Source organism: Solea senegalensis, linkage group LG2 (genome assembly GCF_019176455.1).
Source record: "Solea senegalensis isolate Sse05_10M linkage group LG2, IFAPA_SoseM_1, whole genome shotgun sequence".
NCBI lineage: Eukaryota > Metazoa > Chordata > Actinopteri > Pleuronectiformes > Soleidae > Solea > Solea senegalensis.
In genome coordinates this window covers 25246514-25260698 of record NC_058022.1, presented here as the reverse complement: position 1 = coordinate 25260698, position 14185 = coordinate 25246514, and the positions used below count along the sequence as shown (strand labels likewise).

General features: G+C 40.1%; 1 protein-coding gene across 1 annotated transcript in view; it reads right to left on the bottom strand.

Annotated features, from left to right (window-relative positions):
* Positions 1-14185, bottom strand: part of ptgfrnb (prostaglandin F2 receptor inhibitor b) — a 63833-nt gene that overhangs the window by 33240 nt on the left and 16408 nt on the right. Inside the window, exons 4-5 of the mRNA XM_044019628.1 lie at positions 8351-8764; positions 4845-5261 (exon numbers count right to left, since the gene is read on the bottom strand). Coding sequence (XP_043875563.1) covers positions 4845-5261; positions 8351-8764 — 831 coding nt within the window. The remainder of the gene's footprint in view (positions 1-4844; positions 5262-8350; positions 8765-14185) is intronic.

The window sequence follows — 14185 nt, the reverse complement described above, 5'->3', positions numbered from 1 at the left end:
TGAGACAGGCAGGAGTCTGCTGCTGTATTCTGCCAAAACAACCAATGGCATGTGTGACACTCTGGTTTCACAGGAGTGTGTGCGTGTGTGTGTGTGTGTGTGCGTTCGAGTGTGCAGAGTGTGTCAGATATGAATAAGCCACTCGAGCCGTTCCCTCTTCCTGTCAACACTCCGAGGGGAGGAATGAAGAGAGGAACGAGCTGACACACACTGAACAGATGCCCATTCAACATCACACATTACAGCTAAAACAACATGTAATCAGATTACCTCCTGAGCAGCCATATTACGGTCATCGGTTACGACAAATGTCAGGCTTTGTATTACCAAGACACGGCAATCAATTTCTTCTTATGTAATATCAAAAAAATTGATATTTCAACAATAATTCCATTGTGTGAGTGTGATATTCTAATGTGAAATCACTTTGGTTTTAAGATAAGTGTAGATTATACAGTATGAGTATGTGTAGTATGAGCTTGAAAGATTGCACATGAAATATTGCACTTGTGAAATTATAATGGTTATATTGCACATAGGTTGACTTGTTACCTGTTATATGTCATCTGCTCCACTGAGAGCAGGAGACCTGTGCTGTATAATGTTAAAGGTTAATAACTTAGGAGACAAGACAAGCTTTTCACAGCCTGTGGTATGATATATATGAAATATATATAAATATGAATTTCATTCAAAAGGTTCAACCTGAAAAAAAGGGGCACAACTCCACAATTTTGGGGCTTAAGTATATTAAAGCAGAACTTAGGAGGTGAGAGGGAAACCACAAACTGAATAAAAAAAGAGGCCAGTGATCACGTGTCTGCATAAAGAAAGGAATGACTCTCAAAGAAATCTACAAAGACGTGGTGAAGACTAGGGGTGGCACGATACCACTTATTCATGTCCGATACCGATATCACTAACCCGAGTATCTACCGATACTGATATCAATCTGATACAGTTATTTTTTACCTTTAAATTATGTTGCTGTCAACAAAACATTTAAAGCTATTTCAAAGACATAATTCTCCAACTGTGCAACAAATATTCTATTCTATGATTTTTGGATTACATAAGATTTTACGGATCTGGTGATTTTGAGTATCGTATTGGCTCATCCCTAGTGAAGACTCGCCTTCAAACAGGTCCTGAAGCCTGTAAAGTTTTGTCACTGCAACAGGAGAAGATGGGTCTTCCTCCCTGAAGTATCTCTGTCACTCACAGCAGAAGTTATGGTCTGTTTTTACTCATAAATGCAGAGAAATTATCAGAAAACTACCTCTAATGTCTTTGAGTCACTGCTCTGCTCATTCTGAGCACTCCCCATCGAGGAGAGTAGGGGGTAGCAATACTAGCAGAGCTGATCCAGCTCCATGCAGTATGATGACCGTGACAAACTCATTTACTGTATATCCTTTACATCCTTAAAATGAACTTATTCCAGTTCCGTCTGGCCCTCTCGGCTCAGCTGGAGGACTCAGACCCTCCAGGGCGTCTGCACTGAGATCGCAGAGTCTGCTTTTAGTCATGCTAGAGCACGTCCAGCCATGTGAGGCTGTGACCTCACTCAGGGCCTGAACCACCTCCACTCACTCCTCTCAGCGTGGAGGAGCAGCTGAACTACACAGGGATCCACTCGAGTCCCTGAATTCCTCACTGTGTTGCAGCTTGAGGTCAGACAGGCCTCAAGCTGCAACACCGTTTGCCTGCTCATCTTCTGGTCACTTCAGTGGCTCAGCGCTCTGGTTCCCATCACTATGGTCACAGAGGTGAGAATGTCCTCAGCAGAAGACATGACTTAAAGATATAATATGCACCATTTCTATGCAGTTTACATTAACCAAAATGTTTTCAACTCTTTTTAAATCAATAGAAATCCATATTTCATATTCTGGTATTGTCCGTGGCGAGGAGGCGTATACTGTGTATGCTCGACATTTTCATTAATATTCTGATATGCCAGGAGAGATAAGACATTTGAGTCAGCATGAAACACAAGACGTCCTTTTCAGAGTGAAGTGGCTCCACTGACAATTCCAGCTGACACAACACAAGCATGTGCACATGCACAGAGGAAGTGTGCAGCCAATGGTGAGTGGGATGTGTGTATCTTTGTGAGGAGCAAAAAACTAATAAACCGCTGGGAGTGAGGACATTTTGGGAAAGTGGGGACATTTTGTCTGGTCCTCAAATCTTTAAAGGGCGTTTTGGGAGTTTCTTCCTGTTAGAAGGTTTAGGTTAAAGGGTTAGGGTAAGGGGCAAGGGAATGTCTATGAATGCCCTCAGTAACAATGCTGTGTGAGGTTGTGTGTGTGTGGTATGGGGGCTCCTAAACAAGTTCTTTTTGTTTCCTGATAGGCTGCGCTTAAGCATAAACACCGTGGGAAGAGGGGGGATGGGGGTAACCTCAAGGATGTGCTATTGACACAAACACACACAATCATAAAAGATTCAAGCTAATATTCATGAGTAAGGTTGAAATATGAGTTAGATTCAATTAAAAATGTTGCTCTCCTGGTGTGTGTAAATGTGTGTGCTTGTCAGCAGACGCTGCATGAAGGAATGTGTCCCCTTAGGGGTATAAGTGTAGAAGGTTCCACCAGTGAGAACAGCCACATACCCCTACAAGTATGTGGGGCACACACACACACAAAAGACAGTGTTTGAAGCATGAATTTATGAATCTATGACCGTGTTTGCAGTTATTACTCTCAAGAGAAAGCTTTCATCGAACTGGGTTTCTCCCTTTCACACACACACAAACACACACTAGTATGCAAATAAGTTGTGCACTTCATCACTCCTGTAAACGTACATAGCCATGCCGGAGATTGTCAAAATGTTCTTGACCACCTCAAGTCTTTGACAGGAAATGACAGGATGACACACACACAAACACACTTTTGTCCACTGAGATTAGTTTGACTAGCATCTTTACATTAAATAATAGAAAACTGCGATGTCCCTCTGACGTTTCTCATGTTTCGTCAGAGAAGAACTTAATTTTCTTCTGAAACCACAAAGGTAACTGGTTAGCTCATGAGCTGCATCTGCCACCAGTACTAAATAAATAACTTTATATATTATAACGCACACTGTTTTATTTGTATATTGGCAGCTAAAGACCTGCCGGAGAACCCATCCATGCTATAAAACAAAAATCAGCTTACTTGCACTTGAATGTTACTGTTTGTACTTCTGAATAGCAGCTGTAATCTATACTGAACTGCCATTTAATTTCAATAACCAGTGGGAAACTTTTATTGTGAAGGAGCTGTGGGAAAAACAAGGCATTTGTCACCAAAATGTGATTTTCTGTTGTTTTAGCTGTCAGCTAAAAAATTACACAAAGTAAATATCCCATTTATTTAAAGAATTGTTGGAAGTAGATATAAAGCTGAAGGCCACAGAGGAAACAAATAGGAAGTGACAGTGAAGTCACCATGTTAGTCCAACTGAAACTGTACAACACCAAATTTCTCAACAAAGCTAGACAATGGATGTCGAGCTATTACTACACGTGTAAGTTCAGTCGAGCAGTCTTGGAGCTCTATGGATATGCCACAGTTATATGATACATATTAGACGAAAGAATAATAGACAAAGCCTTAGACAGACAATAAACTGGGTATTTGGATGATTACTTGATATGCCTACTTTAAGGGCAAAAACAAGTACAGCATAGACCGAAAAACTATATTGATGTCAGATGTAAAATCTCAGATTAATATTTGTGTTTCAACAATGCATTAAAACAGAACTTTGCACGTCTGGTAGCATTTTCACCTTTTTTCTCTATGGAGCTCCCCCTTACAGTTTTTATTGCACATGTGTCATACTGCTAGTGAATAGAGTTAGACAGTGATAATTGTTATTCGAATGATGATACTTATGTTTGAGTTGCAGCATTGACAGGACCTGTTAGACAGGAGCTTTATGTAAAACTGTTGCTGAACTGCAGGGATTAACGCAAATAGCAGACCTCCTGTTCTCTAATACAGCATAGTATACTCAACACTAGCATTTTAAAATAAAATGAAATTAAATACAATTTTGATCAGATTTTATATGATCACTTTGTTCTTGTAATTAAACTGTTTTCAATATTTTCAATAAAACTGATGCGAGGCGTGACATCCAAAGAATCCACCTGTTACTTACACAAGTGTTGCAGGCCAAGCCAGGTCCTTTAAGAGCGGGTGTGGCCTTGTGGGTACTGTGTTTGTGTGTGTGTTGTAATATTTGAAATAGGGAAATGGCCCTTTAAGGCATTTGATACCTGATTACAACAGTAGATCTCAAATGTAAGGTTGGAGTATAGTTTATGCTTAATAAACAGACGAGCATTGTGGAACCCCAGTACGCGTGTGGCTGAGTCTTTGATTTAAGCAGCGAGACGATGGGAAGAAGATGGAGGAGAGACAGACAGACAGACAGCCCACCCACCATGCCTGCAATTGATTGCTGTGTCAACTGTGCTTGACACCGCTGCTCTTTAGAGCATCACACACACATACATACAGCATACACACACACACAGGAGTAGCATATCCAGTGGTAGCAGAGAGCAGGACAGGCATGACTAATCTATCATCCCGACAACAGGAGTCGACAGGCTGACTCGAGTATTAAAAAACTTCCCCTCAAGACTCCAAATTCATCCGATTCACCGTAGCACTCTTACACATTCACACAGCTCAACACAGTCACATAGAGAAACAATACTCACTTTACTTTTTTGTCATTTATATCATTATTCATTTGCTTATATGACTTAATGTGGAATTTCAGCCATTCCCAAACTTGAAAACATTTTTCAACTCAAAATTGTTGGTTTTACTCACTGATCTGAGACACTTTAACTGTCACAGCGCTGGACTTCTTCTCAGCAGCCATGTGCCACCTCCCACCTCCTCCCGCGCTCTTTCCTCCTTTGTCAATGAAGGCTCGGACTCGGCAGGTGTATTCTCCTCCGTCCTCCTCACCGACTCCCCTCACAGACAGCCTGTACTCCCCGGCTCCTGTTCTCTCCAGGCTCGCCTCACCTCGCTTTCCTTGCACGGTGCTTGAGGACGTGTTTGAGATCACAACCCCGCTGCGCTCCATGGTGATGATGTCACGGTCGCCGGCCAGCCAGGTCACTTCCAGGGCGAGGGCCTGCAGGTTGCTGGCACCGACGGAGCAGAGGAGGGTCAGTGTGTCGCCGGGGGAGAGGAGCGGAGACGGAGACGAGGACGTAGTTTTCACACTGAGGGACTGACCTTGAGAGGACAGAGACAGTGTCAGACCCTTCATCATTCTGTGTTCAGGCAATAAATATAGAGTCTGAGTCTCTTTAAAACCCTGAAATAATTGGTTGTTTTTGTTTACTCATAAAAATGCAGACATGGCTTCAACATATGTTAATAGACAGATCAATCAGAAAATCCAACACATCTAAAGATAAGGTAATTGAGGAAATAATTGACAAATTAAGTCATAACTAAAACATGTGCATTTAAGATCGCGGTTGCTGCGTTCCATTTAAAATGGAAGTTGGAACCGGGAATGACTATACTTCTGAACACTTCTAAATTTTAGTAAATAAATCATTCAGCAAGTAACATTCAGAGGAGCGGATTTGTTCAGCAGTGATGCTAAAGATGTTTCACACGCACTCAAAGTAAAGAAGCCCTACAAATGAAAAGTGGCCATTAGTCTTTTCTGTATATCTTCAAACAGAGTTGAATCAGGGCTTTGGATCTGGTCTCCACTAACAACGCAGACTGCAGTATGTGGGGAAGAGTCTCTGTATGGTGTCTGAGAAAGGACAAAAGAGACAAAGCCCACTCTGTTTGACATTTCTCATCCTCTTTACTCAAGCCGGTGAGTCAATAAGAACAGACTGGGACACAATGGACCTGAGAGTGACACCTCTGTGTGTGTGTGTCTCATCTCTGGTTTCATTATAAACCACTAGGTGTTTTCAAACACTTAAGAGGATATGGTTACCCAGAAGATGTAAGATATGGTGACCACAGCAACCAGAATAAATGAAAGAGAGATGGTGGGTGTGTGTGTGTGTGTGTAGATATATATACACACATAGATATAGATATACAGCTTCACAAATTTAAAAGGCTTTTGGAGGGGTTTTAGGGTTAGTGGTTAAGCATTCAGTTGGTATGACTAAGGATTGCATTGTGTTAATAGTAGTAAGTAAGTAACTGAGTAGGTATGCTGTGTGAGAATGAGTGTGTTCACGTCTTTTAGGCCGTAATTTTGATTCAAACCCATCTTTTTAAAGGGCATATGGGCTGGTACTCACAAATATAACGGGCTTTTCGAGGTTGAAGCACTGGTTTTATGGTTCTAGAGTTAGAATTAGGTTTAGGTTAGACGTTAGGCTTAGGCATTTATCTGTGACGGTTAAGGTCAGGGTAAGGGATAGAGGTGGAAATATTTAGATAACCTTTGATTACAATTCTGACAGCAACCATTATGATACTAAAGTGATTCTAAATTCAGATTTTAAAGTGACTATGTAATTACATCTTAATTATTATTTGTTTTTTTTTTGTTTTTTTATTGTATTTTCTTCCATTAGCATTTATTAATACAAAATGGAACAACATACGGAGAACCAAGGGAAGAAAGAAAAATCGAAATATTTTTTGAGATTCGTCATTACTTGCTAACTTTTTTGCTGATCGGCAGCAACAGGAGTCGTTTGTTTATACTCCACCTCCGGGTGGTAATGTGACATCTTGTTGCCCATTTGGGTTGTGTTACCAAGAAATTTTAGTTTGGTTTTAAAGAGTGTACATACTTTTGTTTTGTTGGCTTTTATTCAACTTGCTTCTTCGGTTTATAGTCCAGATTGTGATGGTCTAATTTTACACTTTTGTGATTTCTCGATTATGGTGGTTTCATAATCAATACAGATTAATTTAAGAAAGAATCACAATTCATTGGAAAAAAGATGACTTCTCTGACCTCTAGTAATGGGCTAGGGAACATGGTATGTCTATTGCTGTGTTTCCATCATGGTACAGTTCAGTTTGGCACAATATGGTACAGTATGGTACAGTTTACAATGGTAAAGCCCTTTGTAAGCCTTGCGTTCCAACTGCGAACAGCACCTTCATGTGGTAGGCAAGGTGTGGGCCATGTCCAATGGCCATGTCAGCGAGATATGTAGCATGACATTCAACACGACAGACAACAATGAAGGATAACTTTTTTTCTGCTTGGTTTGTGGCTGTTTTTCTAAACAAGACGTGAAGCTTTGTATGAGAAAAGACTGCAGGCGGAAGAGATATTTGTTGCACAATAAACTGACTGTTGTGGGTGGAGCTGATTTACCCAACATTACCATACTATCTTACTCTGGTACCTCAAGGGAACGGGGCCAAAAAATGGAATGTTAGATGCTGATTATTTTTGGTACTTTTTTTTTGTGTACCGTACTGTGCGAAATGGAATTGTTCCACATACACTACTTATCAGTGTCCTCACTAAGATTGTTGCACAAGAATGTGTGTGTCTTCTCTAAAGACAAGATGAGACAGAAATACAGGCAGTGAGGGTCAAGAGCCTCCAAAGGGGGGCCAAGTGTAGAAAAAGACAGAGTTTCACAGGGAACATAAATAAAAGACAGGGAGACAAAAAGAGAGAGAGACCTCTCCCACATCCCTCTCTTCATTTTCCCATCCTTCATTTCCTTCCTGAAACCCAACACAGTAGCTCAGAAAACTGCAAACACATGCAGAGCAGTAGCCTCATTTATCAAGAAGCGGGAGAAAAGATTTGAAGATTATCTCTGGCTCCCTACAGGAAAATTATCTACACATTCAAATCTCTATTATAACTGCACACATACGGTGTAATTACTGCTGAGTATGAAGGGAAACTCCTAATGCAGGGCCATATTTAACAATGTCACACAGATTCGGGTCCGATAGTGTTTTAGCTACTGAACTTTCCAAAATAAAGGTTTTCTAATCATGTAAGAGAGCATTACATAAGTGTAATGAGTGTCATTATGAAGTAGGCCTAGGTAACATATTGATAATGAATAATTGTTTCTAACACACGTAAATGTCCTTCATTTAAAATTTAAACAACTGTTACCACCATGTGGCAGCAGCAGAAAGCATTTAGTTAGCGGACATCATGTATTTTTGCAGAAGTGATGACATTTACGATATTTCTTGAATGCATCTCGAAGAAGCTCCTCCTAGTCAACACACTGTAGATCCCGCAGAAGTGATGGAAATTGCCAAGGTCTTTGAATGCATTTTGTTAGCTGCTCAACGCAGCGTGAACCCTTCCTTAGTTTATAATATTCAGATAATAATGTTTTTCTTACCTGTTGGAATGACTTTAACAGTTCCCATCTCCTTTGTACTCTCCACAATCTTTATCCACTTTCCGCCATTCTCGTTTTCATGCGTCCACTCTGTTCCGTTGCACTCATAAGTCCCATCGTTGGACGTCATCACCCTGGATATCACCAGCTCAAACACTCCATTCTTCCCAGGAACAAGTCGGATGCCTCCATCGGCGTAGCGCCGCGCAAACTTTGCCCCTGTGGTGACACCACCCTGTGGACCAAACGTCAGGATTTCCTCTGATGTTGTGGCGGTCTTCAGCAGCCAGGTAACCGACAGGTAGGTGGGGTGGGTGAGCACCCGTGTGACATTACAAGAGAGTGTGATGTCACTTCCTTCTGGCACTTCTTGGGGCAGGGTCTGCGGGGAGACGCTGAGGGTGTTGGGAATGACTGGAAAGAGATGGAAATAAAAATTTCAAATAAATAAAAACACTCTTAAAAGACGGAAACTGTTCAATATGAACATCAAAGAAAAACATTTTGATAAAGTAAATTAAGCTTAGTCTTCCTTTATTACACTTCTGATGGATGATTTTTGTTTTACCATTAACTCCTATATAGGATACATATAGCTATATGGGAATTTTATTCCCATTAACCCTATTTCATTTTAACTGGTGCAGATGTTTGTTAAGGTTAAGGTTAGTGATAAGGCAGTGTCCTAAGAAGAATAGCTGCCCAAACGTGTGTACGTGTGTTGCGCCCATGGGAGTGTTCATAAAAGTTAATGACTTGTCCGTTCACACACACAGCACCGTAAACTCTTCCCCACTCACGCCGACACATTTACCTGCTTTCTGATAATGGAGAAGTCCCTGCTTTCAAAGCTCTATTTGGCTGCCAAGGATTTGAGCAGGTCATGACGGAGTGGCCTTTACCTCAGCTTTACTATTCTTGTTGTTTTAACACTGTCCTTCTTAGAGGAGGGAGCTAAAAAGAAAAATCACTGCTGGAATTCCTGAGCATAACTTTGCTTTATAGCACAATAGCATTGAAAAGAAGTTTTCTTTTTCACAACAGGGAAATCAAAGGAAAAGACATTAGATACATTGATGAATGGTGCATCTGTGGTGAAGACACAGGGGGTTAATAACGAAACTAAGTGGCAGACTCTGCATTGTGGGATGGCTGCTGCTGCTGAAAACAAATTACAGTTTTATCATTATCAGACTTTTTTGATCCGTTCAATATGAAAACACTAAATACCACCAAAAAAGAGCAAATTATGACTCGAGTGCAAATGTACTGCCTTCAGGTTTTAGATTAACCATCCAGGTTTTAGTCCAAAATATATAAATAGTCTGTAATCTTTTTTGGAAGGTAATTCTAGTCGTGTTACAAATGATGTGGCAGATGGCTGGGGATGAGGAGTCAGAAGCTGTGCATTATGGGAATTACACTGATTATATTACATCAAATGGGACGAAGAAAAATGCTCATCTCAGCTTTAGGAAGTAAATGGATAACTAAGGCAAATTAAAACTAAGCACTATGGAGCAAATGGGTACTGCTTCACATCCTGTATGTCCTTCCAGGTGCAAATATTCACGATGACCAATCAGCGTTGAGATTCTTCGGATATGTCACGTACCAGACTCCGCTCATTTTTGTGTGTGGACACTCGGAGCTCTACGACGCTATATGCACTCTATCTGACTGGACACAACTTGGCGAGCATCAGATGTATACAACAGCTGCTACATGTTGGTTCTCTTGTCTGCCTCTATTTTACCAGGTAATTGGTTCCCCTTTTTCTGTGATTCTCTCTTTTCCTTTTTTTGGACCATCCCCAACATTCCCAGAAAGTTTCATTAAAATCTACCTTTTCTCAGACAGACCAAAAACATTACCTAGCAGCTAAATGGAGGTAATAATAGGATGTTACAGCAGGACTGGAATGTGTGAGACACCTGGTCAGATTTCAGTCCACAACACATATATTCTCCTTAACAACCTGGTCGACCTCAACCAGCCACACTCCACAACCTCTCTGTAAGAAGATTTAAGTAACATCAATAACAGAAAGTATTCATAAGAAGTCAAAATTGTGATTAAAATAGAAATGTCAACTTATTGTCAACTTTATTTTTAGCAGTGTTTTCCACATTTCACCATAATGCTGCAATAATGAATCACTGCATGCTTCTTCCAATATTATATTATATTTTTTAGTGCCGTCAGCGTTAACTTTGGCAATTCATTTAAATAATTTAACCCGTTCAAAAAATTAACGCCGTTAACGTTGTTTGTTTACCTCTGGTGGCGACGTGTGCAGGCAAACTGAGCCATCCTGGTTAAAGGACAGTCTACAGCGCAATGATGGGGAAAAGAACGGACTTTTATTTTAAAAAGTTACCCGACGGCTTGTTGGACGAAACTCAAGTGCATGTGTGTGTGTGTGTGTGTGTGTGTGTGCATGTGCTGTTTTTCTCTCTTCTTTCTTTCTCTCATGTGCGTTTGTGCACTCTCTTTCAGTGTCCAACAGTGTTTTCTGTGTGTTGTCTTTCTCAAAATGAAAATCTTTGTCAGTGTAAATTCAGTGTAAAAAAATTAACAAAATGGCTAATAATTGGTCAACTCTTAGTTTAATCCACTGTGTAAACACACTTTGTGTCAGCACGTAATTGATGTTTCACCTCAGATTCATTAACACTTTCTGTGTTTTAAAACCACAGTTTAAAAACTTCATCACCGGATCAGACAGATAAAAAATGTAAAATCCTATACAATCATATAATCTTATTTATGATTGTATAGGAGTCATGTTGTGGCCTGTTTATTTCTTTTGGGAGAAGAATATTTGCTATGCAGATGGATAAGTCTGTCTATCAATTAGCGTGAGATGGCTAGCACAAATGTGCCTTTAACAGCTTTAAAGTTTAAAAGGTCTAAAATGACCAATTTCTGACTGATATCTGTAGATACTTAAGTTTGTGATCGCACACAAAAAGTAGTATTGTGCCATCCCTAATTTGTAGACCTAATATTTAAAGTCTGGCTTTAAATAAGACAGTACTGGACACCATTAAGTCTTGCTGTGGAGGTCAGAGCCTTCAGTGCCACTGCAGTGATGTGAGAGTCTATGGCAGATAACAAAGGCAGGACAAATAATCTGCATTTTGTTCTATCAATTAAAATTTGCCTGGGAGGTGTTTTCAAATGTTCAGTACCCTCGAATTCACTTGTTTCTTACATAACCACGCAGCCTCAGTGAAAACTCACTGTGTGTGTGTGTGGTGTGCACAAGTCTCAACTGGTACAGACCCTGCAGCACCAATTCTATCTCATCAACTCTGTTACGGACTGACTGTCTCATACACACACACACACACACACACACATAAACACTCAATACAAAATACACTACCCATATACTGTACACACATACAGTGCACACACAACACCATCTCTTTCACACATACAGAGAGCTGCCTGGTTAATTCAGGTCTAAATTTAACAAGGTGTCTGGGGAGCCTTGCTTGGAAGCAGAGAGCAGTCCAGCATGATGGTGCATTATGGAGCTCACTAACCTGCTGCCTGACACTCCATCTTTGTGACATACACTGGATAGGCATTTCAAGCAAAAAAATATATATTCAAATGTTCTGGATTGCCCAGTTAATATTCAAATACTACCCTTATCTCTCTCAGTGGCAGTTTATCATTAACAAACATTTTTCCGATACCTTTCAACATGGAAACGGAACTTTGTCTTCGTCGTCTTGGAAAAGCTTGCCATAAACATGCATCGTTTCAGGAAATGTCTTCATCCACATGAAACCCATTACTCTAAAAGCTGATTTACGTATGCCAGGGCTGTGTGTAGCGCTATAACACGGCTACACCAAAAAAAAAAGAAATAGATTTAGGGAGACTAATGAAAGAAACCAAATATTATCATAAAGTAAACACACCAAACCATCGGCAAACACAAGAAGAGGATAACGATTACGACAGAGGTGGGGCTGTGACATCATCGTTTTCCCATAGTAGCTTATTGGTTGTCTCAAAATGTGAGGGTAGTGTTTTGAGATTTTCTCACTCTGGGGCCTGTGACAATAAAAACTTTAGTGGATTCACCTATTCTCGTTTCTGTGTGGACATCCCTTAAATATACAAAAGTATAATATGGTACCTGACTGAAGTTTCAAATTAGCTATTCTACACATGAATTCTTTCAGATCCCACTACACGCTTTCTTCAAACTACTACTGCACTTGTATGAGGGTAGGAAAAACCTGAACTTACACAACATTCATTTTGTCAGACGGTGATTTTCCACGACAAGAAAACAAACAAACAGAAACTCCAGCACATGTGAGCTACTGAAAGTAATGTTGGGTCCACAGTATGTTGAGATAAGTGGAGCCAGCTCCAAGATGCATTCAAAGACCCTCGTAAATCATATTACTGCTGCAAGGTCCACAGTGTGTTGAGCTTATGAGCATTCATGAGACCTTTTAAATGTCATTACTTCTGCAACACACATGCAATCCACAAACTAAATGTGATAAAAGGTGCCCCACACATTAGGTCAGCGGTGAGTTTTAATGACAGTTAGGATAAAGCGGTGCCTCAAAGAGAAAAAGGCAAAAAAACAAACATATCTCAGGCTAAGCCATTGTTAGCAATACCAGCCAATAACAACACTAACGACAAATAGGGTAGCTTAAAATGGAAGCAACAGCTGAATCAAGAGACAGTGGTCACCATGTTGGACAAAAGCTGCCAGATGTTGCTTCTCTGTCATTATCACGTTAAGCCCACCTGTAGTGCACCAGGCAAAAAAATCGTAGTAGGAAGTGATTTGCTTCCCGTTTCCACACTGTCTGGACCTTGATCTTCAGACATTACTTGAGAGTTTATATCTACAAACTGCTCATGTGTGAATTGATAAAAAAGAAGTCTGTGAGTATAAAAGCAAGGTTATACAACATAATACATCCTTAAAAAACATGGGTTTCACCTGCTCTCAAGGGTGGCAGTATTTTTAAAATAATAAGCAAGACAACACATCTGTAGTATTTAGAGATGTGCCTTGAGATGTGTCGCCTCGAAATAACTGAAGCATGATTCACGGTTTAACTGTTGTGTATACAGCATGTTGTTAAGGGAAGGGAAAGATAATGGTTGTGTTAATTATTAAAGAGGTCAACACCGCCCTGCAGCACTTTGAATGAACAAAGTGTCAACTGAAAGAAAGATTTTAGAAACAATAAAAAATCTTCTTTTTGCTAAGGAGATTGATGAACAGCGGTGGAAACTTCTCTCTCAACTTGTCTGGACAGACACATTCTAGTAAAACAGGTTGTGCTTTAATTCAATCATGTTTTATGTGCAGATAATTTAGTTAAAACTCCCTCCGTGCTGCTCCCTTTATAATGCCGAAAACAGTAGTGGGAAAATAATGAAATTTCTTGTATGGAATGAGATGCTTGACTTAAACAACATACATTTGTTGGTTGATTATCAAGTATGTTCAGTGGAACACTTTGGTCGCATACTGTCATGACTTAAAAAGCAAGGTGATGTTATGTTATTTAAAGCTGCAGTTGAAGCTTTATTTAATAAACCAACATTGAAGATGAAAAGGTTTCCTGGTGGATCTGAATCCAAAGGTAAAGTATATACCATTTTGGTTGGTTTAGTGGCATATATTACCCAGAACTAAGTCTATAATCACTTTAAAATAAAATGTGTATGAGTTTTGATATAAATATTAGACAAGGGCCTCGCTTGACGGAGGCCACAATGTTTGCTTTGCCATGTTTACTCGGCAACCCGCATTTTGAAGTTAGGGTTATTAAAGAA